Source organism: Apteryx rowi, unplaced genomic scaffold (genome assembly GCF_003343035.1).
Source record: "Apteryx rowi isolate R43461 unplaced genomic scaffold, aptRow1 scaffold_33, whole genome shotgun sequence".
Taxonomy (NCBI): Eukaryota; Metazoa; Chordata; class Aves; order Apterygiformes; family Apterygidae; genus Apteryx; species Apteryx rowi.
Window position 1 is genome coordinate 1,955,295 of NW_020449752.1, and position 23,941 is coordinate 1,979,235.

Genomic DNA, 23,941 nt, shown 5'->3' on the forward strand with positions numbered 1-23,941 from the left:
GCGGCCGTTCGGCCGCGAACCGCGGGGGCTGCGGCTCACGAGGGTCGCGTTCGAAGCAGGGCGGTGGCGTGTGACGTGCCGCAGCGGGGAGAGCCCCCCGCCGCCCGAGCGGGGCTGTCAGCTCTTTGAAGAGCAGGCATGGTTTTGGAGAGTAACGGCAGGGTAGCCTGGGAATATCGTCCAGTGTGGAAAGTTGTTTTTCCGTGGATGGCAAGAAACCGCCAGCTCAAAGCAAAGAGAACCTGTATCCCGCGCAAGAAGAAGACAAGGCGCAAAAGCGGCGACACGAGCACCGACTCCCCCTCCGTCCCTCGCTGAAGAAACCGAGAAGGTGAAATGGAGAGAAGATGACAGAACACGGGAGGCATAATAGTGTTTGGAATTCAAAGCCAAGGAGAGGGCTGAGAAAATCTGGGAAGGAATAGCAATGAGTGAAGAAGAAAGGAACCTGAGGCCAAGAAAGGCGAGAAGAAAAGCCCGGAGACTCGGACAACAAAGAGAAGGAAGAGTGAAACGCGCGCACGCAAGAAAGTGCCGAGCATCAAAAGAGGAGACGGCAGCGAAGGAAAAAATGAAAGAATGCTGAAGGAGCGAGGGCACAAAGAGGAGGAAGGTCTCGAAAGAGAAAGAGCCCGGCTCGGAGGAAGAAAACAGCCCCTTCCGCCAAGGCAGCGACGGCCCGCTTCGTGAACGGAAAGGGGAGCGCCAAAGAGCTCCCACGTGACGACGAGTCCCGGAGCGACACCGGTCCCCTGCAGCCGGCCGGGAGCGGCGCTCCCGAAAAGACGCCGGCATCTGCCCACCGGCCCGCACCGACGGGAGCCCTCGGGCGTGGGCTGTCGCGTGCTGCCCGCGCGCGAGATGGGAACGGGCTCGCCCCGAGGAGAGCGTCCTCTGCTTGCCAGGAGCGCGTCCCTGGCCAGGAGCCGGCGCGGCCGGGCGAGAAAGCCAGCAGCGTCACCTTCAGAGGTGTTCAGTAGCCGCAAGTCCTTCCGAAACGCTCAACGGCGACGTGGCAGGTGTCCTGGCCGGCCTGGGTGGTCGGCGAGGCTCGGCGAGCCCTCCCCGGCAGCGCCGCAGCAAGGGCAGAAGCAGGACGGCACAGGTTAACGCAGAGTTTTTGCAAGGACCCCGTCCCTCGAGGGAGAGGCTAGCGCAAACTTGGCGCATCCGGGGCGCTCTCACCGCAGRAGACCTCCTCCTCTCCGTGCGGCCTCGAGTCCGTGGGGTCCACAGTGGGTCCGAAGCTGCGGCCCCTGCCATGTAGTCCACAAGGAGAATAGCGGGGCCCTGTTTCTCTGGAGGAGGAGGCACTCGAGCAGCGACCTGCCTCTTCCAAAGCAGCTGATGTTGATGACTGCGCTCCCCTGCTGACAGAGGTGTTGCGAGGAGGTGGGCACGCACGTCTCCAATGAGGACGGGGAGAAGGATGGTTTGGTGGCTACGTGCTCGTAGGAGAGAGCTTTGCGATGCTGCAGCGCGTTCCCGTAGGTCTATTAAGGCCTAAGTAATGCTGAGAGCGAGCATCTAGAGGCAGAGCGCAGGCCAGCAGGTGTTTCAGGGGTTATCTGCGGGCAGAGATGCGCGTGCCAAGCAGGAGAGGGCCCTCGGCACGGCCGAGCGGCAGAGCTACGGGAACGTGCCGGCGTGGCGTCACCCGTGTCCCCCGTTCGCACTGCGGCGCAGCCCGAGTCGCAGCTGCACGAGGCCAGGTTGTACCCGTGTGAATACTCAGCTCAGAAGAGCTGCCTCCCCACGCATTCGGAAGGGCGAGTCCGTGTAGAAGGGGAGATTTTCTGCCGCGCCGTGGCTCGGCTCGGACCGTCGTCTAAGGGACGGGCAGCCCGCGCCCGTGCGTGCAGAACGAGCCTTAAGGGTAGCTGCGAAAGGGAGCTGAGATGCCGGATCGAGCCGTGAATTTCCGAGCAGCTGACCTCCGGTCTGGAAAATTGCGAGGCACAAAAGCATGAAAGCAGCTTGAGAATCAAAGGCATGTAGAAGTAGTGTTCTTTGGATCTTTTTAAGTGGAATTACGGGCATCGAGACTTTCGGTTTGCCTTCGCGAGGGTTGCTGCTCGAGCAGGAAAGCTATTTTGTGCGCGTGCATCCGTCTGCTGAAGAGGATGGGTAAAATAGATGGTCAGGGCAGGGACCGAAGGTTTAGGCGAAAGCCCCGAACCCCGGGGAATCCGGGATGCGGCGGCGTGTGTGGGCAGCCCTGGACTTTTGAGAGTATATCCTCGTTTCGGGGGCAAGTAGAGAGCCAACTGCCCTTAAGTCGACCGGGATAAGGTGCCGACCTGAAGTCTAGACAGGAGTACGAAGGCAGCAGCCACCGGCAGCTGCCGGACCTGACGGGGAGCACCGGGAACGCGCCCTTGGGCTCCCGCGCTCGCGGCCGCTTTATGCCCGGGAGAGGCCTCCAAAAGGGGCCGCCGCTCTGTGCGACCGGAGCCGTCCGCGGCGGCGTGACGCGCCGGCCCGACAGCTGCCCGTCGCTCGGCGGCRCGCGCGCCTCTTCCCGCTCCGCGCGCCTCGGCTGAGCCGTCACCTGCCGCAGGGCCCGTGAGCTTAAAGAACAGAAGAACTGCGCGAGCTGATTAATTACTGCAAGAAACGAAGTTGAAGGAGAGGGGGGAGACTGGGAAAAGTTGTTTCCCCATTATATCTCCAAACAGAAAGAACGTTTTAGAGCGCATGCAAATCGCTCCCTGGGAAGCACTTGKGCTTCCTAATTGTTCATAAATTTTCTGACAGGTGGTTACGCAGTAGGTAAAACGCTGTGATTTTTGGKTTTATTGCGTTCGCCGTCTTAACGGGAAAACCTGGGGGGAACGGGCGCGCGGCGTGGCGTTCGGAGGCGCCGCCGGGAAAAGCTAGCTAGACGGCACGGCGCGGTCGCTGAGGTTTCACGGCGGACAGGGGGTCCTCGTCGGCTCGTTCGTCTCCGCGCCGTTAACCCCCGCGCTTGGCGGGAGGCGGGAGACGTTCTCGTGGCCCGACGGCGTCGCCTTCCGGCCCCGCGYGGAGAGAAGCGCCGGAGAAAGGGCTGGCTCGACGGCGCCCGCGGAGCCGAGCCCGAGGGAGGGGAGGCGATCTGCGACGGCGCCGGGCGCCGAAGGCAGCCGTAGAGAGGCCTTTTCCCTATGGCCCCGTCAGCTGCAGCGAAACTGTTTTCCAAAGGAGAGACAGGCGGAGCGAGAGCCCCCGGCGCTGGGGGGATATTAGCCGGCTTGGCAATTCTCGTCTCCGTTGCTGAGACGATTTGTTTGAAACGCGTGGGTTACGATTATTTCCCCCCGCTCTCCCGCACGACGCGCGCTTTCCCGGGGGAAGGCGGCGAGAAGGGAGCCGTTGAGCACGGCAGAAGGGAAAGGAACGCTATTGCAGAGAGGAAATGCTTTTAGAGCGTGCGAGATGGCAGCGTAACRTGCCAGTCGCCGGGCTGAGAAATTTGACAGGAATCTTTCTGTTGACCAAACTCTAGCTGTCAGATGTACTTAATCTATTATCTCGGCAAAATCAACTCCGACGAGTCTCTCGGATTGCGCTGTCATCAAAATTGATTTTATCCAAGACGGTAATCTTTGCTGTCAACAAGCGCCACTTTGTTAAAACTCTTAACGTTCTCTCCATCCCCCCCGCCGGCCTCCCCCGCACGCCGAACGGGGTCCCGAGTCAGCGCCGCGCTTCGTGCCTTCCTCCTTCCCCGGGCGCCCCGAAACCGGAGACAAAGCGGCGGAGGTCGGGCTCGGGCGCACGCCGCTCGAGCCGCGGGCGCCTTCGCGCCCGTCGCGAAGCGCCGAGGYGGGACGGCCCCGTTCGGAGCGGGTCGGCGGAGCCGGGCTTGCGGACGGCGGCACGAAACCCGGTAGTTACGCCCGTGTCTTCTTGAAGGCCGTCAGTTAGGAGCCGGAGAAATCGGCGTAGCGGCCTCACAGTAATTTGGGAGGTGACGAAGAGGCTGGGCGTTCGGCGATCGCCGGCGCCGCGTGGCCGGCCCGGCCTCGTGGGCACGCGTCCGGCTATCTCGTCCGCGGTCGCCTCGGAGCGCCGTCGGGGCCCCGTGGGTTCGACGCCGTGCCTCGGCAGCGGGATGAGGGGCCGTGCGGAGAAGGAGCCCGTCCTGACTTGGGCTAAGCGGGCAGGCGAGGAGGAAAGCGAGCCGAGGAGCCGGCGGGAAGATGGGATTTGCATGTGGTCCTGCAGGGCTTGCGGGAGGGCCGCTCGGCCGCCCCGGCTCTGACGGCTCGGGGGTCAGCTTCCAAASGCTGCGTCGCCAGGGGAAGGAGGGTATCGTCGTGCCTGTGAAATGCCAGGCTTCTGCCTTTGCTGTAGCGCGGCGGAGGATTGGAGGCGAGGACTTGCGGGCGCGCAGGGCTTTTGCCGCCCCTGATGTAAATCCTGGCATTTTTCTGGGCGTGCGCAATACAAGCGGATGAGATGCGTAGCCCTTTTTGGCTCTTCCTGCCCAGGTGGTTGGTTTGCGGGCGCTGAGGAGAGATGGTTACGATGTAAAAACAAGAGCTTTTAGCAGCCTGTTCTTCCTGGATGTGCCAATAGCGTTCCCGGGTTTCCTAAGGACAGGCTTTTGTGCCCGCTAAATGCTGGGTCTCCTGTAAATTGCCAGCGTCCATGCGAAGCTTGGTGCGAGCCGATAGCGTACGTTCCCGCCACCGTCCGTGGCCAGAGCGAGGCGGTGCCGGGCGCGTCGTTCGCCTCCTCCCTACGGCGCCGTCTCGGCCGTGCGGTGCGGGGCGGGCTGGGGCCGTTTGGCGGGAGCGGCTCGGCGGGGTCGGGCTGCGGTCGGGCGGCGCGCTTCCGGCTCCGCTCGGGAGGCCGTGAGGGAAGGACGGCAAACCCCCGCGGGCTCCAGGAGCCGTGTCGCTCCAGCCCGCTGTGAGCGCCTGCCCCAGGGCGCTGAGCAAGCAGTTCCCCTCTCGCRCCCTGAGGTGCTTGGGAGAGGACGAGGGAGGCTCCGGGGCTCGAGGGTGCCTCGGAGCGTGCGRGACGGCCCCCTCGGAGGCCCGGCGAGGGGCCCCGCGAAGCGCTCGCMTCCCCGCGGGGTGCTCCGGGAGGCAGGTGCCGCGAAAGGCGGCAGGAGATGCGCTCCCGCACGGGTAGACGCGACCCGAAGGAGCGGCCGTCGGCGAGGGGGAGCCTCCCCGCAGGCCGCCRGAGCCGAGCCGGAGGGCGTCTGGGAACCCGTCCAGGCGCATCCGTCTTGCTGAAGCAGATAAACCTTCCGTCCTCGCCCATCTGGCCTTAATGAGAGGGAGATAGGTGAATAGCTATGGGAGGAGACGAGAGGTCCATAAATACTGCAGAATAAATAAAAGCATTAACATTTAATGAAAGAGGGCCAGGGCTCTCCCCGCAGATTCATCTCTGGGTAGAGGGTGAGGAACCGCGTCCGGCGCGAAGGGGAAGAAACCGAAGCGCGTGGCTTCGGGCGAGCCGTCCGCGAGAGCCTCGGGGAGCGCTCGCCCGGCACGGGAGAACCGGGGCGCCGCGGCCGGCGGCGCGTCCCGCCGGGGGATGCCGGCTCGGGGCCGGCGACGGGGCGGACGAGCGGGTCCGAAGGGACGCGCTCGGGGCCGTGGCTAGGAGGGACGTGACGCAGGGGTGCGTGTCTGTCTTCTGGGGGTTTGTGACCGTCGTAGATATCCCTCTGTCATTGGGCCCCGTCTAAGGTGTTGGAGCAGGTCTGCGCGAGCGGATTAGGAGCTAATGAGGTGGAGGAGGGACCCGAGCCGCGCGTGCCGGCTGCAGAGCTCGCTCCGCCTCCGCGCTCCACGCTACGTGGCGGTCACGATCTCGGAGCTCAAAGCGGCGCGCCGCGCTCTGCGGGGCCGCGGCGGTGAGTTTCTCCGGTGCGCGGCTGCGCTAAAGAGCGGCTGGGAGATGAGTCAGCCTCTGTGTTTTCACGTGTGGCACCCTTACATTTAGTAAATAATCACGCGGCAATTAGCGAAGCGCTGTCTCTCGCCGAAGGCTTTTGTGCCAGCGGGGAAGAGCTGTCTCTCCTTGGGCGCGCGTGACTCATCCCTCCTCAGGTAGGCAGCGCGCGCAGGCGAGCCAGCGCACCTCGCTCCTCATAGCCGGCTCGCTCGGGGCGTCTCGGGAGCGACAGGCTCTGCAGGAGCTTTGCGGGCGGCGTCCGGGCAAGGCACGGCACGGCACGTGTCTCTGGCRGGCGCAGACGGCGTCGGAGCATCGAGCGGGCATCGGCGTCGCTTCCGGCTGCCCAAATGGTGCGGCAGTCCTAGTGAAAGGAGCCTCAAACCTGCTGCGGGGTCCCGAGTACCCGGGACGTAAGGAATGCTTGCATGAGGATGCTGAAATGGAGGGATGTTGTGTGCATGTAAGCTCTTTTTCCGGGCGGGCCTCCGTGGGGCCGAGCAAAGATGCGAGCGGATCCCGTGCAAGCCACGCCAGACCCGGCGGCAGCGGGCAGCTGGGCAGCAGTTGCGTGGGTAATGCACATGCCGCTCCTGGTGTCGGTTGGGCTGGTAGCACTGAGGAGATGCTCTTCTCCATCTTCAGGAGGCGTATCGTCCTGTAGGGCCAGCGTGCCCGCCGGAGGTCCCGGCACCGCAGGCGTGCGAGGCTCAGAGGGTCCGTCAGCGCGGCCCCCGCCGTCCCTGTGGGCGGCCACCTGGAGACAGTCGCAGCCCCGAGCTCGGTGCCGGAGCGCCCGGCCGTGCGGCGCGGAGCCGGGCGCCACCSGGCCTCCCCGGAGGGCCTGGCGTCGTGCTGCCGGGCGCACCTGAGCGGCAGCTTTGGGCGCAAAGAGTTGCAGGCCCTCTGCCGGGAGGGCGCACGTGGCATTTTGCAGGGGAAGGCTCGCGTCCGCCACGCACGTGGTCGCCGTGTGGGTCGCGGGAGCCGAATGTGCCGGGCCGGGCCATGGCGGCAGGGAAGGCGTCCCGAAATGGCGACGCGCCTTAGCGGGAAGCGTTGTGCCGCTTTTGCCCGGGTGTGATGTAAAGTAGTAATGAGCAGGTAGGGCGATTTGGGTCTCCGGCCGTAAAGCGAGGAGATACATCAAGGGCTTATTGTTACTGAATTTAGCGGCATCGCTTTCACATGCAGTTTCTCTCGCTGGCTTTTGGAATGCGCCAGAAATTACAGCATCAGTGTATTTTTTGGGCTACCAAACAGTATGCGTTAACTTATCCGTGATTAATATTACGCGGGGCTGACGGGATCCTCTGAAGGCCGCTCGACTAAGACCGGGAAACGATGCGCTGCCGCTCGCTTCTTTGGGGTTTATTTTGCACTCAATTTGGTTTTAGTACTAGTCTTTTAAAGGGAAAACAGGACTATTAATAAAGGAGGCGAGAGGCCTTGCGCCTCCATAGCGCTTCTCCCCGTCGCTCTCCGAGTCTTGCGACGGTGGCGGCGGGCCCCCCCCGCACGCGGCACAGCGCTCGTGCCCAGGTGATCCTTTGGGCAGTAGAAAGCCAGGCGCCGCGTGGCGGTGCCGGCGGTGAGCGGGGCGGTTCGGCTGGGGTTTTTCAGCCCGCCGGCCGGGCGCCTGCTCTTTCGCCACGGCGCCGGCCTCCCGGCGTGCCTGCGAAGATCCTGGCAAAGGTCCGGTTCGCTCCGGCAGGCGTCCCTCGGAAGCCTCTCGCCGTAACGGCTCCGTTCACCTCCCACGTGAGAGGGGCGTAGGGCCCTTTCTCCTTGAATGTGTTATTATCGGGCACGTTAGGAAGCGTGTCCCTAATAGCAGCTCTCGATCCGACGAGGCTCTGGCAAGCTGTTATAAAGCACATTAGGTCTGAGCGACAACGTTAACGCGGTGAAAGGGAGAGCAGGTAATAGCGCTATATCTTCCCACTGAAGCGACGGCACCGTTCTCGCCGCTTCCCCGTGCTTTCTGAATGTTAACGCGTCGAGCCGGCGATCATTTCTTATGTTCTATATTTAGGGACGACATAGCCTCATAAATATTGAATATTATCTGCATAGGGGATGTCAGGTGCAGGGAGGGAGGGCCCCCCCTCTGCCTAACGTGCGAGACTCCCAGATCATCCAAAGAAAGATTCCTGCGGGCACGGGAATGAATACGGATAGCATCCGCAGTCGCAGTCGCCAGGGCGTGAGGCCCGCGGAGGAGCGTCGAGCCTCGCGCTCCGGGGACGGCGGCGGCCGTAGGGCGGTTCGGCGGGGGAACGGAGCCTTTCGCCTTCGCGCCCGCACCGTCGGCCCGCACCGATCCGAAGCCGGCCAGGCGCCGAGCTCGGCGATCGGGCGAGAGGGGGAACGGCCACCCCTCGCGGCTCCCCGGGAAAGTCACCGTCGCGCCCCCTCGTCGACCGTGGCGGCGGCCGGAGGAGAGGCCCGGAGGGGTTGCCGGGAGCGGGTCTCTCCTCTCTGCGGGTGGGTCGAGCGTGTAGGCAGAGCAGCACGAGGGCCGCTGTGCCGCCCTGGCCTCGGTCAGACGCGTCTTTTGGGAGGCTGAGGCTCGAGGCAGCGCCCCGAGGTGCCCTTTGGCATCCTGTGTGTCGGCTGGGGCCGATGACAGTACCGTCCCGGCGCAAGGGTCGTGAGGATGGTCCCGGACGAGGCGGGACGCTCGGCCCGGTGCCGTCTCGCGCCCYACGGCTGGGACGAAGGGCCGCGGGCCAGTGTCCGGAGCGGGAATTTCCCCTTCCCCAGCCTCGGAGGCGCCATGGGCGATAGGCGCCGGCGGGAGAAGGATGCGCGGCGGGCCGTGCCGCCAGCCGAGCGGCCGGGCCCCCCGGGCGACATCTTTGCGGCGGTGTGGCGAGTCCTACCTCCTGATGGCTCCGTAAGGCCTTTGGCTGCTTTCATCCSAGGCCTGAAATGGCAGGGCAGATCATTTCCGTGTTGCTCGCAGGACTCCCGGCACACATCTCCGAGGGCAAGGGCCCGGCTCCGCGCCGGCCCTGCCGCTCGCGGGAAGGAGCCCGGGGACGGCAAAGGGAGCGCGTCCTTGAGGAGTGCTCCTCGCCTGGCTGGATCTATAGAAATGCAATCAAGTGCCTTTGATGCCCTCCTGAAGGGCCACGTAACCTCATAGACAACGATTGCTGTTCTGGTGGCGCATCGATCGGGCCGGCGGCATCGTCCGCGGGCGACGGCCTCGGGCACGTCCGGAGCGGGGTAGGGGGCCCTCTCGGAGCTCGCGGCGGGCCGGGAGGGCCCCCTAAGGTGACGACGCTGCCGTGAGCCCCTACGCTTCTCTGCCTGCCCTCTGTGCCCCGATGCGCTTTACGGGTTCGGCGAGCCTGGCTCTGTCTCGCGGGAATGTTGGCAGAGCAACGGCACGTGGCGGTAGTCACGGGGGAGGATGCCGACAGAGCCAGAGAAGCCAGGTGGGCCAGCGGCCGTGACGAGCGGCGGACTTTTCCTCTGTTCCGCGCTCGCCCGTCTCGGACGAGGCGCCAGAGACGGCGCCGGGGCTCCGAGGCGGGCGGGCGGCGACGCGCGGCGGCTCGTCCTCCCTCGGCCTTGAGTACCGATCCCGAATGGCACGCGGCTCTCCGAGCGTCCGTGCCGCTGAGGCTGCTTTTGYGCGGGCCTGTAGCTGTGGGGCCGGCCGTCTGCGGTCGGTGCGGGCCGTGACGGTCACTCTGCGCGGGGTCTGTATTGCGTAGGGGYGTGGGGGTGAGTCGGGACGGAAGGCGGTGCGTAAAGATTAGAGCTGGGGGAATAACTCCCGCGGAGCGCCTCTCGGGGCCGACGGAGCCTCGTCTGCCGAAGGCAGGGTACCTGCCGGGCCATTTTGGTTTCTTTGGATTTCCCGGGTGTATTTTGTCCCGTGTCTGTTGCTGTCCGGCTCTTCGTTCGCTGATAGAGCGAAATGGTGTGTCGTGGCAGTCGGGGAGGGCGGGCAGGCCGTGGCGCCCGGGACCGGCGCGCGGAAAGGCCGGATGGGACGCGGAGCCCGAGGTTGCGTGCCATAGATTTTTCTAGGTCTGTCTGTCTGTGTGCTTGCCCGCCTGCCTTCCTTTGACCAAGCGTTAGGCTGAATGCTTTCATCCGTATGGGGAGCGTGTCTGTCTATTAAGGCTGTGAAAAGCAGGAGATGTCTGAGCAATGATCCTTTCTGTTTTGCTGTAAGCTGCAGATCGAATATCCTCCTGGTTCGTCTGAAGACTAGAAGGGGGGGGGGTGTAGAGAAGCGAACCGGTAGGAAGGGGGCGGAAAGGAAGGACGAGCGGAGCCTCTAGCGTGTGCCGGGAATAAGGTGACGGAGTCCGCTTCCCGGGCGCTCCGTCTCTGTCCTACGCCTTTGCTGTTGTCTCGCCCCTCCCATTTCATTAGGAAGAGTGCTTGCGCGCGAAAGAGGCTCCTCGCCGGACAGGCGCCCGTCTTTCCCGGACGCCTTGGCGGGCGTAACGCGTGCCAGCGGGCGGCGGGGGAAGCGAGCGCGGCCTCGCCGCCCCGGAAGGCCGCCGCTCCCGGGCGGAGGCCAGCGGCGGGAGGGGACGGTGCCTTCTGATGTGCCCGTGACGTGCCCGTGTGATTACGGTGTGAGCGGAGGAATGGGGGAGAAGGGTGTTATTGTGGCATGGGGCGTCTCGTAGCCAAATCGCTGGCGGTGAGGCGTGTCTCGGAGCCTGGGGAGAAGGCGGCAAATGCCCTTTCCTGGGAAGGATGATGGCAAACACCGTCAGGGCTGTATACTTTCCTAGTAGGCTGCTTAAGGTGCCGTTAGTGCAGGGGCAAGGCGGCGCGGGGACGTTGCTTGTGCCTGATACGGTCGTTCCTGGGCGCGAGCGGGAAAGGGCTGTGTTTTGGGGGCCAAAGTCACGGGCGGGGTCCAGCTGAGGCGGGCGGTGCCCGCGCCACTCCGGGCGTTAGATCTTGCGTCGAGCAGCTGGGGTCCGGGTCCGGGCTCGGGCCCGGTGCCGTTTGGGATAGGGATGGAGGACCTGCAGGGGGTGAGCGAGCCCGATTACCCGCGGAGAGGGGCGGGAGTCACGTGACCGGCGGGGGACGCCGAAGGCGGCGAGCCCCTCGTGAGGAGGTTGCGGCACGGTCCGTAATCCTTTGGGGATAAGCCGGTCCCTCGAAGGGGTGTCGGGATGGGTGTTGCAGAGCAGAGGTGTCCTGTGCTATCAGGAGTCTAAATAATAATCTCAAGAGCCAGGGGAATAGTGAAGGAAGGCATGAAAAGAAGGAGCTCAGTAGAAGGGCCGCCTCTGTCCGCAGGTTGCTGTCCGTATGTGTCCTAGGGAGCGTGGGCCCGCAGCTCGGGCGAGAGGCTTCCCGAAAGGGAGCGCGTCGGGGACGAGGTCCCGGCGCTCGCCCGGCTCCGCCCCGAGCGTTAACCGTCTTCGGTGGTGGGTGGTGGCGCGCGCTTTTCCTTTTTGCATCGCTCGTGTCCCCTTAAGGCTGGAGACAATCATCTCCCTTTGATATAACACAGTGTATTCTCTGTTTATGTGTCCAGTTGTCGGGGGAGTCACCAGGCCTGTCGGGCGGCGGAGGCGCGGCTCCACTTGCGTCGCGGCGCGGCCCGTCGGCCCCGCTCGCCTCGCCCGGCGTGGCCCGTGAGCCGCCGTTCCGGCGCGGGTGCCCGCGATGGAGAGGAGGGTGTTCTTCCGCCCGTGGAGGAGGGATGATGTGGTGGCCCCTATTCACTGGCTGCTTATCTCTGACCTTCCCTGGGGGGTGGCTAGGCAAAGAGTGATTTGCCAGGTAGCTGGGATTACGAAGAGAGGCAGTTAAGCACCCGGGAGCCACCCGCTGCCCTCGGGGGTGTACAGCAGATGATTTTGGAGGGGCCGAGGGCCGAGGGAAAGTCTCTCTCTGTACGTGGTTTTGGCCCTCGGCACGGCAGGGGCGTCACGACCGAGAGGCCTCGGGGTCCCCGCCGGCGCTCCGCGGGCTCTTCCCCGAGCGGAGCGGCTCCGGGCGGTCGGGCGGGAGTTTGCGCCGTGCRGGAGGCCGGGGCCTCGGCGCGTGCCCGGGCCCGGAGCGGCGGTACGGCGGCCTGGCTGTCACACATCTTTGACGAGTTGGCGTTCCCTGACTTGCAAGAGCGCTTCCCTCTGTGCCGGCTTGCGGTTGGAAGCGTCTCAGAGATGCAAGGGAAGGCGATGTCCTCGGCGCTGCCCGGAGAGCGGCGCGCTTCCCCTGGGCGTGCTTCCTGGGCCTCCTCTGCGCTCTGAGATGCTTTGGGCAGAGATGTGGAGGGAATGGTCACCTCTGCAGCGTACCGTTAGTGCCGGGTGGGCTCGTTCGGCAGAGGAAACGGCGAGAGGGAGCGACGCGGCCGTTCTCGGAGAGGTCTCCCGCCCGGGCCGCCGGAGGCGGCGCTCCCGACCCCGCCGAGGGGCGTCTCCCGCCGCGGCGTGGCGGTCGAGCGTAGGCATCTGGGAAAGGTTTGGGACGAAGGCTCTCGGGAGCGACGCGGAATGAGAAGCCGAGCGCGGTGCCGTGCCGATGCGCGTGGGCTCCCGCGCTGGCCTGAGCAGGGTGTGAGTCTTTTGTAGGGGTCGCGCCATCCGAAAGCAGGCGGGGAGCTGAGCCTTTCTGGAGCGCTGTAGCGTCTAGACGCCTGCTCGGAGGCATCTGGCTTCAGGAGCGTTTTGCAGAAAGGCTTGTGGCACGGTGCCGTCGAAGCTGCGGCGTGCTTTTGGCTCACGGGCTTCCGTAGCAGGGTTTCTAGTGGCGTTGTCATGGCCTACAGCGGGTCAGTCCAAGGCACTCATCATTGGTGGTTTTGCGTTCTGAAGAACCGTGTCTGCGTTCCTTTGGCGCGGGGAGGGGGCCGCGGGGAGGACGCTCGGACGCTCGGCGGGGCGAGGGCCGGCGGGGCGTCTCATCCCGTCGTCCGCCGGCGGCGGCGGTCCGGCGGGCGCGTTGCGGTCGCTTTTTCCTTCCTCGGGGCGTGAGCGGCGTGAGATGTTCCCGGGGCGGCGYGTGACGGCCCCGCGGCCCGGCGTGCCGGCAAGTGGCATTTTTTAATGGGCTTTAATTGCTTTCTGCCAGGGCTGTGGATATTTATGGCTTTGGAGAATGCCAAGGTATTTATTAGGTGGAGGATCTGGGGCTAGACTACTATACATCACTTTGGCCAGTATTGAATATACCCGATGCTTGGTAATGTAAAAGGCTTTAATAAAAATGCTAAAATACGAGACTTGTCCTTGGCCGTAACGAGCCTCGGTTATCACGGTTTTATCGGCGGTTTCGGTGGCTTTGAGGTTCTCCTCTTCCGCTCGTCAGCCTGGGGGGGGGGGGCGCCGCAGAGGGCGCCGCCGCACCCGCCCTCCCGTCCGTGCCGTGCGCCCCGGGGCCGTCTCGGGCCGTGGGCGGGGGGTGGCGGACGCGCGGTCGGTGGCGGGCCGCGGGAAGCCGGCGCGCGTGGAGGCCCGCAGACGGGCTCCGGGTCCGTGTGGGGGAGGCCCCGGCCTCCCGTCCGGCTTGGAGCGGGTCAGGTGGCTCGCGAGAAGGAAGGGTGTCCCGAGGAGATGGGCACCGCGAAGGAGCTGCAGGGCAGGGGGGTGGCCGGTGGCGAGTCCCTGGCTGTGTCCAGGGACACGAGAGGAGAAGGCGCGAGGGTGGCGCTGCAGAGGGTGCAGGGGAATGGGCGTGTGGGTGATGGCACCCGGGGGGGCGAGGCCCTCAGCGGACCGTGTCGCCGGAGAGGCTGTCGGATGGGGATGGGACGGTGGGGGGGGGGGGGGGAAAGGCCTTCCTGGGGTGCGGGCGGCCGGGCGGTCGCGGCCCTGGCGCGCGTGGGAGGAAGGCCCTGGAGGAGGGTGCCGCCTCTGAAATGACCGGCTGTGCCAGCGTGAGGGAGAGAGGYGGACCGCAGGCCTGGAATAAACAGGGGTGACAGAGATGAGCTGTGAAGGGTGMAGTTGGCGCTCTGGTGTTCTTTGTCAGCGAGCCCTGGTGAGGTGTGATGGAGGCGGTTTGGAAGGAGCGGGCGGGAGCCCGCGCGGCCCACGCTCGCGGGGCGCTTCCCGCCTCCCCGCGAGGCGTCGGCCGTCCGTCGGATCGGCCGTGCCGACGCGGGGAAAGGAGCGCGCTTCGCCCGGAAAGCGAGGCGGCCCGGCCGGAAGTCTCGGAGGAGCGTCCTCACGCCTTGCTGAGAGATGGCATACCTTCTCCTGTGAGGTGCTCAGGTGGCCCGGGCTGCTCGTGGTCTTGAAGGGGGGAAGCTAGGTTGACTGTGTTTGCAAGCGCCCGTCGCTCGGATCGGGCCAGCGGCGGCGCGGACGGCCCCCGTGCCCGGGACCCGCCGAGGCTGCCGCGCGGCGGGGTGCTGGACTGTGGGTGYCGTTCGGGCGAGTTCATTTGGAGGGGTGGCTGGGGTGGGAGTGTCTGGCGCCCGGTGTCGGTGGTGCGGCCCMCCCGCTGTTTGCGAGGACCGGTTTTGTTCCTGTGGTGCTGCGGGGGCCGGTCTGAGTGTTTGCGATGACCGTGGCTGGAGCGGGGCTCGTTTGTCATCGGGGAGCCGAGCGGGMCGGGCCGGTCGGCCGCCTGTCTGAGCCTCGCGGGCCCATATGGCCGTTTGTAGGTATGGGGAGCCATTTCCTGCATCTCATGTGTGGGCCTTGGTCTCGTGCGCGCCTGAGATTTGCCAAGTGCCGGCAGGCGGCCCCCACCCGCCGTGGGCGTCTTTTGTGGCGTATAGGTGCCCGTGTGGTCTTGCCCTGTGTCGTACCTGGGGTGCGTGCGGGGGTGATAGGGAAAGGCGGCTGGCGGCCGGGTGCCGCTCCCTATCCGTGGCGCGTGTCGGGCGAAGGGGGTTCTTCCTACTGGTTTGGTCCTAGTCGTGTGTCCCAGAGCCCAGAAGGTGCCGAGCGGAGAGACCGTACAGCATAGCACGTGCCTGTGGGTAGGGGCTAAGCGCTCGGCAGCGGCCGCGTACGGGCCGCTCGCGGCATCTCGGCGAGCGGCTCGCGTGGGTCTCGGCAGGGAGAGTCCTTCGGGCTCTCTCCCGGCAGGCCTGGGGTGCGGTGGCGGTGGCTGAGGGGCCTCGGGCCTCGGAGGGCGTTTGCCCCATCCGTGTGGCAGCGGCCTTTGGGCGCTGTGTCTGGTGTGGCTCTGTTTTGCCCGGGTGCCGTGTGAGGGGCGCGTGGGGCTTGCCGGCGGGGAGAAGCGGGCCGGGGGCGTTTGCGGCGGGCACCCGAGGGTGTCCCGTGTCGGATGGAGCCGTTTTGGCTGGGGCGCGGTGGCGGTGGAGGGCTGTGCTTCCCGGGGGGCGGGTCCGGTCGCCTGCCGCATGCGGTCAGGGTCCCGCACGGTGTGCTCACTGTGTCTCTCCTGCTGCCTTTTGTTGCAGTTCCTCCGCAGATCGTCAACATCTCCTCAGACATCACGGTGAATGAAGGCAGCGGCGTGACCCTCATGTGCCTGGCCTTCGGGAGGCCGGAGCCCACGGTGACGTGGCGGCACCTCTCCGGGAAAGGTAGGAGCCCGGGGGGCCGCACGCCTCGACTCGCGCTTAGGGCGAGACGGGCGGACGCGGCGTGGGCGCCTGGAGCGTGGGAGCGGGGTTCGCTCTGACCGTGGCGGGGCGGGCGGTCTGCGGGTCCCGGCGTCCTTGGGGTCCCTTCTGCTGGGTGAAGTGTGAACGCATGAGCTTTGCTCGGCCGTCTGCCGTGGCCCTGGGGATGTGGCTCCCGGCTCCGGAGGGGATGCGAGAGGGATGGCAGGGGGCTTGTGAAATACTGTGTGCTGCGTGTCGCTGTCTGTAATACCAGCGTCCTGCCTGCAGTCGCACGCGCAGGTCTCGAGGGACGCGTCGTGACGGCCTCCCGAGCGTCTTTGCGCCGACGGCCCCCGGGGCGGCGGGGAGGGCGCGGGTCCTGCTTCCCAGCGTAGGTGTTTGCGGTCGGTGCTGCGTGTGTGGCTGTAGCGCCTCGTCTCGTGATACGGTCGGCAGCAGGAGTCAGGGTAGCTGTGCAGCGGCGGCCCCTGGGAAGGGGAGTGCGGGAGAGCTGTAGCTCTTGGCGTGCCTGGGTGTGTATACGTAGTGTGTGTCTGAAGCGTACGCGCAGGTGGGTTGCGGACGTGCGGAGCGTGATCGTGGCGGCAGGGGGGACCGAGCGCTCCAGGTAGGCGGACTGGGAGGCCGTCCCTGGGAACGGGGGCCAGGCCCTGCATGTGTAGTCCTGTGTTTGAGGAAGGGGATGGCGGGTTCACGGGAGGCCCGAGGCGTCCCGCTTCCCGCCCGATGCCGGGAGTCGCTGTCGTCGGGGCCGATGCCATTTGGATGCGTATTTGTTGTCGGGGAGCCCGAGGCGGGCGTCCCTCTGCGTCGTGCTCGTGGGGGGGGAGGGCGGCACGGGCCACCCTGGAGTCAGAGGGGTCCTTAGTGTGGCGTGGCAAGGCTGTGGGCCTGAGTGTGTGTGGAAGCAGAAGTGTGTGTATGTGCGAATGTCTGTAGTCATATATATCCATCTATAAATGTGTGTGTGTGTGTGTGTGTGTGTGTGTATATGTATGCAGAGATATATATGTAGCTCTGTAAGCAGAATGTGTCCCTGTGGAGATGCTGGGTTTTGTGCCGTTTGGGAGGCTTGGGTGGCGGTATCCGGCATTCGGACCGGAACGGGGCGTGCGGCGAAGGCGGGGTCGCGAGGCGAGGTTTCGCCGCCCGCGTCCGCGCGTCGGGCCGCCGGGACGGAGGGGCCGCGGGCGCCGAGCCGAGGCGTGGCCGTCGGGACGTCTCGGGGGGCGTCGCGGTCCCCTCCGGCCTCTCGGCCTGTGGAGCTCCTGCTTGTGACATGGGCCGAACGTGGCGCTCCGGGGCGCTGGGTTCCAGCCGTGTGGGGCCCTCGGTAGCACTTGGAGCTGGCCAGGTTTTTTTTGTGGGTGATGGCAGCTGGGGTGCCTGTAAGGGATGGAGGAGAGCGGGCGGGAGCCGTCGGCCTGCTGCGGCGTCTCTTTTCCGCCGGGTGCCGGAGGCCCGGGGGAGGTTTTTGCTCGGCGGCGGGAAGGCCCGTCGGGAGGCCGCCGAATTCCCGGAGCGGCGGGGCGAGGGGCCGAGAGGAGCCCTCGGGGGCCCGGGCGCGGCGCTCGGCGCGGCGGTCCCGGGGAGGCCGGCGGTTCCCTGCGGGGTCTCGGCGAGCCGAGTCCCATCTGTTTGCTTAGCCTCTTGTTCTGGAGGAGGTGCGTGAGGAGGAGTGTCTCTGTGCCGGCTGGGCTCCCGCACGCCTCTGCCGGGCGCGTGCCTGCCTTTGAGCTGGGTTGTGCGTATGTGTCTGCCTTTTTGTCCCTTTCCTGTGTTGTGAGTCCTTCCGGTGATGCTCCTGTGGGGCCAAGGGAGGGAGCCCCCCGTTTGCGGGAGCGCTTCCTTGGGCCGTTTCCCTCTCCCTTTGCCTGTCAGAATGGGAAGGCCAGTCGGGAGCCGGCGCGTGGCTGGGGGCCGGCGGCGGAGTCCCGGGGCCGGGCGGTCGGGTGGCGTGCGGGCCCCCCGGTTCCCCGTTGGACCCGTTGGTGGGCGGTGAGCGCCGGGAAAAGTGCGTGGGGGGCTCGGGAGGCGGGAGAGTTTGCGTGAGGCCTGGGATCGGGAGGTGAGCGTCGAGCCRGCTGTGTCTTGGTGCGTGTGGCCTGGCGTGGGGGGTATGTGTGGTGGTCTGGCGCGAGGAGAGGGTAGATGATGTGCTGGGGCTTCCTGAGTCCTGGGCTGTGCATGTGAGGTCACGCTTGTCACGTGGGAAGCTTTGGCGGCCCCCAAGCCTGCGGAGGGCTGCGTTTTGTCTCCGTCCGACCTCACGGCCCGGCGGGTAGCGTGACCGCCCGTCYGGCGTCRGCGCCGGGGTTTCCGGCGTCCSTGCTGGAYGCTGCTGTCCTTYGCTTTTGCGTCRGGGTGGGTTTGTAAGGCTGGGGGAMGGGGAGCGGGGCGTGGGGCGTGAGGTTTCTGGCTGGCTCTCCTGGTGTGTCTGTTTGTTTGAGAGGTGAATGCTCAGTGTGTTTAGGAGGGGTGCTGTGGTGCGCCGTGGAGGATCTGTCCCCGCTGGGCGGGGTGGCCGTGGGGAAAGGCTCCCGGTCCTTGCCGCATGTCCTTTCTGCATTGCTGAGGTGGGCGCCCGCCCTGACGCCGCGATGCGTGCTCGTGCCGGGCGGAGGGGTGAGCGGAGGCCGTGGCATTGTAGCAGTTGTCCTGTGTGTGGTACAGCGTTGTTGGGGTGCTTTGGGGCGGGCGAAGGAGCCCGGGGCGAGGCGGTAGGGGCGGATGGGTCGGCGCCCCCTGTGCTCCCCTGTTGTCATGAGGAGGGCTCAGAGCCAAAGGTGTGCCGTGTGTTGGCCGAGGAGGCGGCCGGCCGCTACGGCAGGGGGAACGCGGGGCCGGATCGGGGCGCCGGATGGGCCGCCTGGGCTCTGAGATGTGCCTGTCTCTCATTGTGGCGTGTGCCGTTTGTGTGTTGCAGGGCCCGGGTTCGTGAGTGAGGACGAGTACCTGGAGATCACGGGCATCACGCGGGACCAGTCCGGGGAGTACGAGTGCAGCGCTGTCAACGATGTGGCTGCCCCTGACGTGCGGAAAGTGAAAGTCACTGTCAACTGTAAGCAGAGGGGGATGGCGCGTCCCGGCTCGGGGGTCTCCGGGGCCTGCCGGCGTCCGTCTCGGGACACGCTGGCCCGCGGGGGGGTGGCGTTGCGGGGCCGGGAGGGCGAGGGAGCTCTCTGCGTGGCATGTGGCACCGGGAGCATTTGCCTAGGGGGAAGGGGTGGCGGGGATCTGAGGGCGTGTGCCTGGCCGACTTGCTGTAGTCGGTGGTGGTGGGGGTCCTCCTCCTCTTTGGTGGTGGAGGCGGGCGTACCGTGACAGTTGGTGGCACGGGGGCCTTGCCTGTCTGGGCCCGCGGGGGCCGGACGAGCCCCTCGGTGGCGTGGGGAGGTGCTGGCGGAGGCCATTCTGGAGGGGGTGCGCGGGCAGTGGTGAGCCTGGCGTCTGTTCCAGGGAGGAGGTGGCAGGGCAGAGTGGGGTTTTGTGGGAGCCGTGCGGGTGGGTGCCGGCAGGGGGGCCAGGTCTGTGGCGTGCCGGCTTTGTGGCGGTGGCCCTTGTCGTGCGAGCCTGGGGCTGGGGGGGTGCGTCGCAAGGGGCGTGCGGCCTTTCGGTCCGTGTCGGGTCCTGACGGGRTCGAGGGGTTCCGCAGACCCGCCGTTCATCTCCAACGCCAAGAACACGGGCGCCTCGGTGGGCCAGAAGGGCATCCTGCAGTGCGAAGCCTCGGCCGTGCCCGTGGCGGAGTTTCAGTGGTTCAAGGAGGACACCAGGTGAGGGGGAGGCCGGCGGGCGTGCGGGCCGTGCGTGGGTCCCCGGAGAGGGGTGCCGGGGTGCGGTTGGGAAGCGCTCCCCGAGGATGAGCCGGGGAGGAGGGTTGCCTCTCGGGGTGCGGGGCGTGCCGAGGGGGTGCTTGTGTGGTGCCGGGGAGGCTGGGTTGGGCAGGGGTGGGTGTCGGGGCTGTTTGTATGTGTGCTGGGGGGGGGGGGCGGGCCGGCCTCTGTGGCTGTTTGTTGTCGGCCGTGCGAGGTCGGTGCCGGGGTGGAGGCGGGAAGAGGGTCGCGGCAGGGGGGCGGGCGAGCCCTCCGTCCCCTCTGAGGGTTTTCTCTTTTGGCTGGTGGCAGGTTAGCGAACGGCCTGGACGGGGTGCGAATCGAGAGCAAGGGGCGCATGTCGACGCTGACCTTCTTCAACGTGTCCGAGAAGGACTACGGCAACTACACGTGCGTGGCCACGAACAAGCTGGGCAACACCAACGCCAGCATCATCCTGTATGGTAGGTGATGTAGTGCTCTGTGTGCGTGGCMGTGTGTGTGGCAGGCACGCGCGCCCGAGGGAAGAGCCGCGCCGGAGGAGGTGAGGCGAGGAGCGGGACTCTTTAGGCCGCGGCCTCCCGCGGAGCGCGGCCGTGGCGGACGGCGGCGGAGGCGGAGCCGGCCGCGAAGAAGCCTGTGCGGGGCGTGTCGTCCGGCCGTGTCGGAGGAGCCGGGATTTGGAGCGCGTCGCTTTGAGAAGGCTGCCGGACAGGGGCGGCAGCGACCGGATGGACTTCTGTGCCGTAGTTGGTGGCGGTGGTGGAGGTGGCGGTGGTGGCGGAGGTGGTGGTGGTGGTGTTTTTCTGAGCGGCCGTCTGCCCGAGCGGGCCTTGCGGATGGGAGTCTCCCGGAGAGGCCGGGCGTGAGGGCCTAGCCGTGGCCTACGAGCGGCGGCGGCGGCGGGAGGCGCGCGTCATCGCTGGAGCGCCCGGCCGAGGCGGAGGCCTTTTAGGTGGGTGCAGCGGCGCGTGCGGTGGGGCGTGTGCCAGGGAAGTGGGGAGGGGTCCTGTAGGGTGTCTTTTTGTGCCCAAAGGGGGGGGGGTCTGTCTGCATCGTGGGGCGATGGAGCTGGAGGCTCGTGCGTGGGGCTGGCGTGCGGCGTGTCGGAGGCGGTGCGGGCGTCGGGGCGGCCGGGAAGGGGGCGCGGGGCCGCGGTGCCGCAGGCGGGCAGGTCCTCGTCGTGGTGGAGCGGGGCCTTGTGGCATGCTGCGAGAGGTGGCCGTGGGCAGGCTGTCGTGGGGTGCAGCGTGATCGTTGGAGGTCGGCTAGTTTGTGTCGGCGTCGGGGTGCCTGCCTGCTGTGTGCGGCTGGCAGCGGGAGCGTGGGGTTGTGGTGGGGTAGGCATAGGGTATGTGGCGAGTGTTCTGTGGAGCAGCAGCTCGGCTGGTGGCGGGTGGCTGCCGGGACGGAGGTTTGCGGAGCGTCTGGGTGAGCCGGGAGCATTTTTGGGGAGGCCGTGTGGTGTTGGACTAGGGCGTGGGGCGAGTGGCGAGCTAGGGAGCGTGGGAGGAAGGGCAAAGCTTGGGCTCGCTGGGCTCTGTCTCGGGGGTGCCTGGTGCGGGCGTGGTGGCGTGTGGCAGGCGGTGTCGGGGTGCAGGGGCCAGGCTGTGCCGGTTTGGGCAGGGCTGGGAGCGTGTGGCTCGCTGTGATCGTTAGGGAGCCTGGTGGCTTGGCGCGGCGGCCCGGCAGTGGTGCTCGGGACGTGCGTGGGAGGCTGGGCTCTGGCGCCCGTCCCCTGGGGCTCGTACCCTGGCATGCTGCTGTTTGTCAGCTCGTGGGGCCTGTCTGGYGGCGTGTGGCTGGGCTGTGGCAGTTGCCTGGGAGTGGGGGGGACGGGGATGTCTGGGGATCTGTGTGTGGTGGCGGTCGGTGGAGGTGATAGGGCTTGGGGAGATGGCGAGATCTGTTTGGTGGAGGCTAGGTAGYGCAGGGGGCAGCTGGGGGGGGGTCAGGAGGGGGAAGGGGCGAGGGGGAGGGGCCGAGGCCCCCGACCTGGCGGGGCGTCGCGCGAGCGGCCCTGGGCGTGGGCCACGGTGTCTGGCCGGGGGCTGCTGTGGTAGCGTGTGGGGTGCGTGGAGTCTGGAGGTGTGTGCTCCAGTGGTGCTTGGTGAGGGTGTGGGTGGTGGAGGAGGTAGTTAGTTAGTTAGTTGGTTAGTTAGTTAGTTAGTTAGTTAGCAGGGGTGGGGAGGTGAGGGTTGGGCCAGGGGTGGCGTGTGCTTTGTGGGGGGGGGACCGGGCAGTCGGGAGGGCCTGGGRGTTGTGTAGCGTTGGTGTGTCGGGGGTGTCTGCGGCACGGGGGGTGTCGGCCCGTGGTCGGGGAGCGCCGTTGCGGTGCATCTCGGGGGCGGGAGGTCTGGCGGCGGGCCGCTGCGGGGTCGGGGCTGGAGGGGCGGGCCAGGGAGGGGGGGCCGTTGYGGGTCGGGCAGGGGCTTGAGGTAGTTGGAGCGTTTGGTTTGGAGGGTGGGTGTCTTGTGTGGGTGCCCGTGCTGGTCCTCGTCCCTCGGGATTGTTGTGGGGAGGGTCCCTGGTCTGGGGCTGGGGCCGTCACCGTGGCGGCGGAGGCTCGGAGCGTCTCGGGGAGCCTCGGGGCTGCGAGGGAGCGGCCGGGGCGGAGCGTCGTTTGGGCACGAAGCCGGTGGTGCGTGGGGAGGCGGGGGGGCTCTGTCCTTGCAGGGGCTGGGGCCTGGGGACGGAGGGCATAGGTAGGGCCCCTTGGAGCGTGGGGTTGCGGAGGGTCTCGTGAGGTTGGGGAGATGCGTGTGGCTCGGCGTCCTGGGGTTTGTCGCGGAGTGGCCGGCGGGTGCCACGGAGGGAGCGGCGCTCGGGGCTTCCGCGTCTGTGGGTTGTGTGAGTCTGGGCGGTGCGGTCTGYGAGGCCGGCAGGGTGTCGCCCGGGCTCTGTGTTTCTGGGGCAGGGAGGGGCTGGACCTGCAGCGCGGTCGGTTGTTGGGGCTAGTGGCTGGTGTTCACAGGGTGGTTGTGTGCGGTGTGGTTCTTTCTTTGTGGGTGTGGAGTGCAGGGGTGTGTGCGGTCATGCCGCCTGGCGGGGCTGGGCCGGGCCGGGCTTTGGTGGCGCTGGGCGCCGTGGGGTCTGCGGGGGTGGTGTTGGACAGTTTGTGCCCTAGGGGGGTTGGGGATGGGTCGGTCCCTGGTCCTTTGGTGGGGGGGATGAGTGTGACTGTGGGGGGGTGGCAGCATAGGGGGTGCCGAGGTTTGTGGGTTTGTGGTGCAGGTGATCCGGGGCGGTCTTCTGGCAGGGTCCAGGGTATGGTGGCGTGTCCTTTGGCTCTGGGCCTCCCTGGCGGTTTGGGGTGGCGTGCGGCTAGGGGAGCGTCTGTTTCTGTGGGTCTGTCTGGGGCCTGGGGCATTGCGGAGGGCTGTGGCATCGGGGCTTGACGGTGGGAGTGAGTTAGGGGGATGGTGCCTGTGCTCTGTGTGCCGCAGCTCTGTGGTGACCGGGGAGGCTGGTGGTAGTGTGGCTTGTGTGTGTGTGGGGGGGGGGGTCTGTGGTTTTGGCGGCCTCTGGCCGCTCTCTGAAGGGACCCGGCGTCCCGGGGGGTGCCCACGTCCCCCCTGGCTTTGGGGCGCCGCGGTCCCTCCCTGGAGGCTTGCAGGGTGTGCAAGGGTGCTGGTGTTGTTTGTGGCTGCTTGTTAGTGTCGGAGGGGTCTGGGATCTCTGCGGAGCTGTGGGAAGGCCGGGGCAGCGGCGTGGGCTAGCTCCTTTGGCCGGGAGGCGTCGTGGCTGTCGGGGGTCCTGCGTAGCTGAGGGGCTCGTGGGTGTCTCGCCGCGTTTTGGGCTCGGGCCCGGCGGTGCCGGGGCTCTGGGGGATGCTAGCGTCGTGCTTTGTTTTGCTGGGTTCCCGGGGGGTCCCGGAGGGCAGTGGGGCTCAGGGGGCTTTCTCTGTGTGGTGTGGTGTCCTGTGGGTGTGGGGCGAGGCCTGGGGCTCGCGRGCCTCCCGGCAGGTTGCCGAAAGCCTGTGAGGTGCCGGGCGGCCGACGAGGCTCGCGGGCGCTCTGCCCTTAGCTGGACGGCTGGGGAGCCCGAGGGATGCTTGCCTCCCTCTTTCTTTCKTTGTTGGCCAGCCTCCTGGCATCTGGGTCGGGGCCTGGGTGGTGCCGGGGAGCCTCCCTGTATGCAGGGGTGCTTTGGCATCCCCTGGGGCGAGTGCCGGCCGAGCGCACGGCCCTGTGCCGAGTCGCCCTGCGGCTCGTGGGCTCTGTGCAGCTTGCCCTGGGGGCTGGCGGGGCCAGAGAGATGCTCGCCTSTCTGCTTGTGCCTCTACCCCCTGGGCGGTTTGCTGGGGTCTCGTGAGCCCCGGGGCGAGTCCTCGCTCGGCCTGGGACTTTGCGCTTTGCCGGCCCTTCCCGGGGGGATGCCGAGGTGCCCCTGCGCACAGGGAGGCTGCCGGCAGGTGCCCGGAGGGTTGTGGGGTGCAGAGGGAGGCTTCCCTCTGTCTGCGGCCCACAGCCCTCTGGTGGCCCGGTGGCCCCAGGGGCACCTTGGTGTTCCCCTGGGGCCTGTGTGCCAGTGGAGGGGGGCTTCCCTGGGGCCTATGGCCTCTCAGGGACTCCCCTGAGGGACACACAGGGGGGAGGCTTGCCTCCCCCCTGTGTGCCCCTGAGGGCTGAGGGACACACAGGGGGGAGGCTTGCCTCCCCGCTGTGTGCCCCTGAGG

At 67.0% G+C, this 23,941-nt stretch overlaps 1 protein-coding gene across 1 annotated transcript in view; it reads left to right on the plus strand.

Moving 5' to 3' along the window:
- Positions 1–23,941, plus strand: part of LOC112968921 (opioid-binding protein/cell adhesion molecule homolog) — a 60,855-nt gene that overhangs the window by 27,615 nt on the left and 9,299 nt on the right. Inside the window, exons 4-7 of the mRNA XM_026071703.1 lie at positions 15,281–15,406; positions 18,375–18,509; positions 19,104–19,224; positions 19,576–19,727. Of these exons, the coding sequence (XP_025927488.1) occupies positions 15,281–15,406; positions 18,375–18,509; positions 19,104–19,224; positions 19,576–19,727 (534 nt within the window). The remainder of the gene's footprint in view (positions 1–15,280; positions 15,407–18,374; positions 18,510–19,103; positions 19,225–19,575; positions 19,728–23,941) is intronic.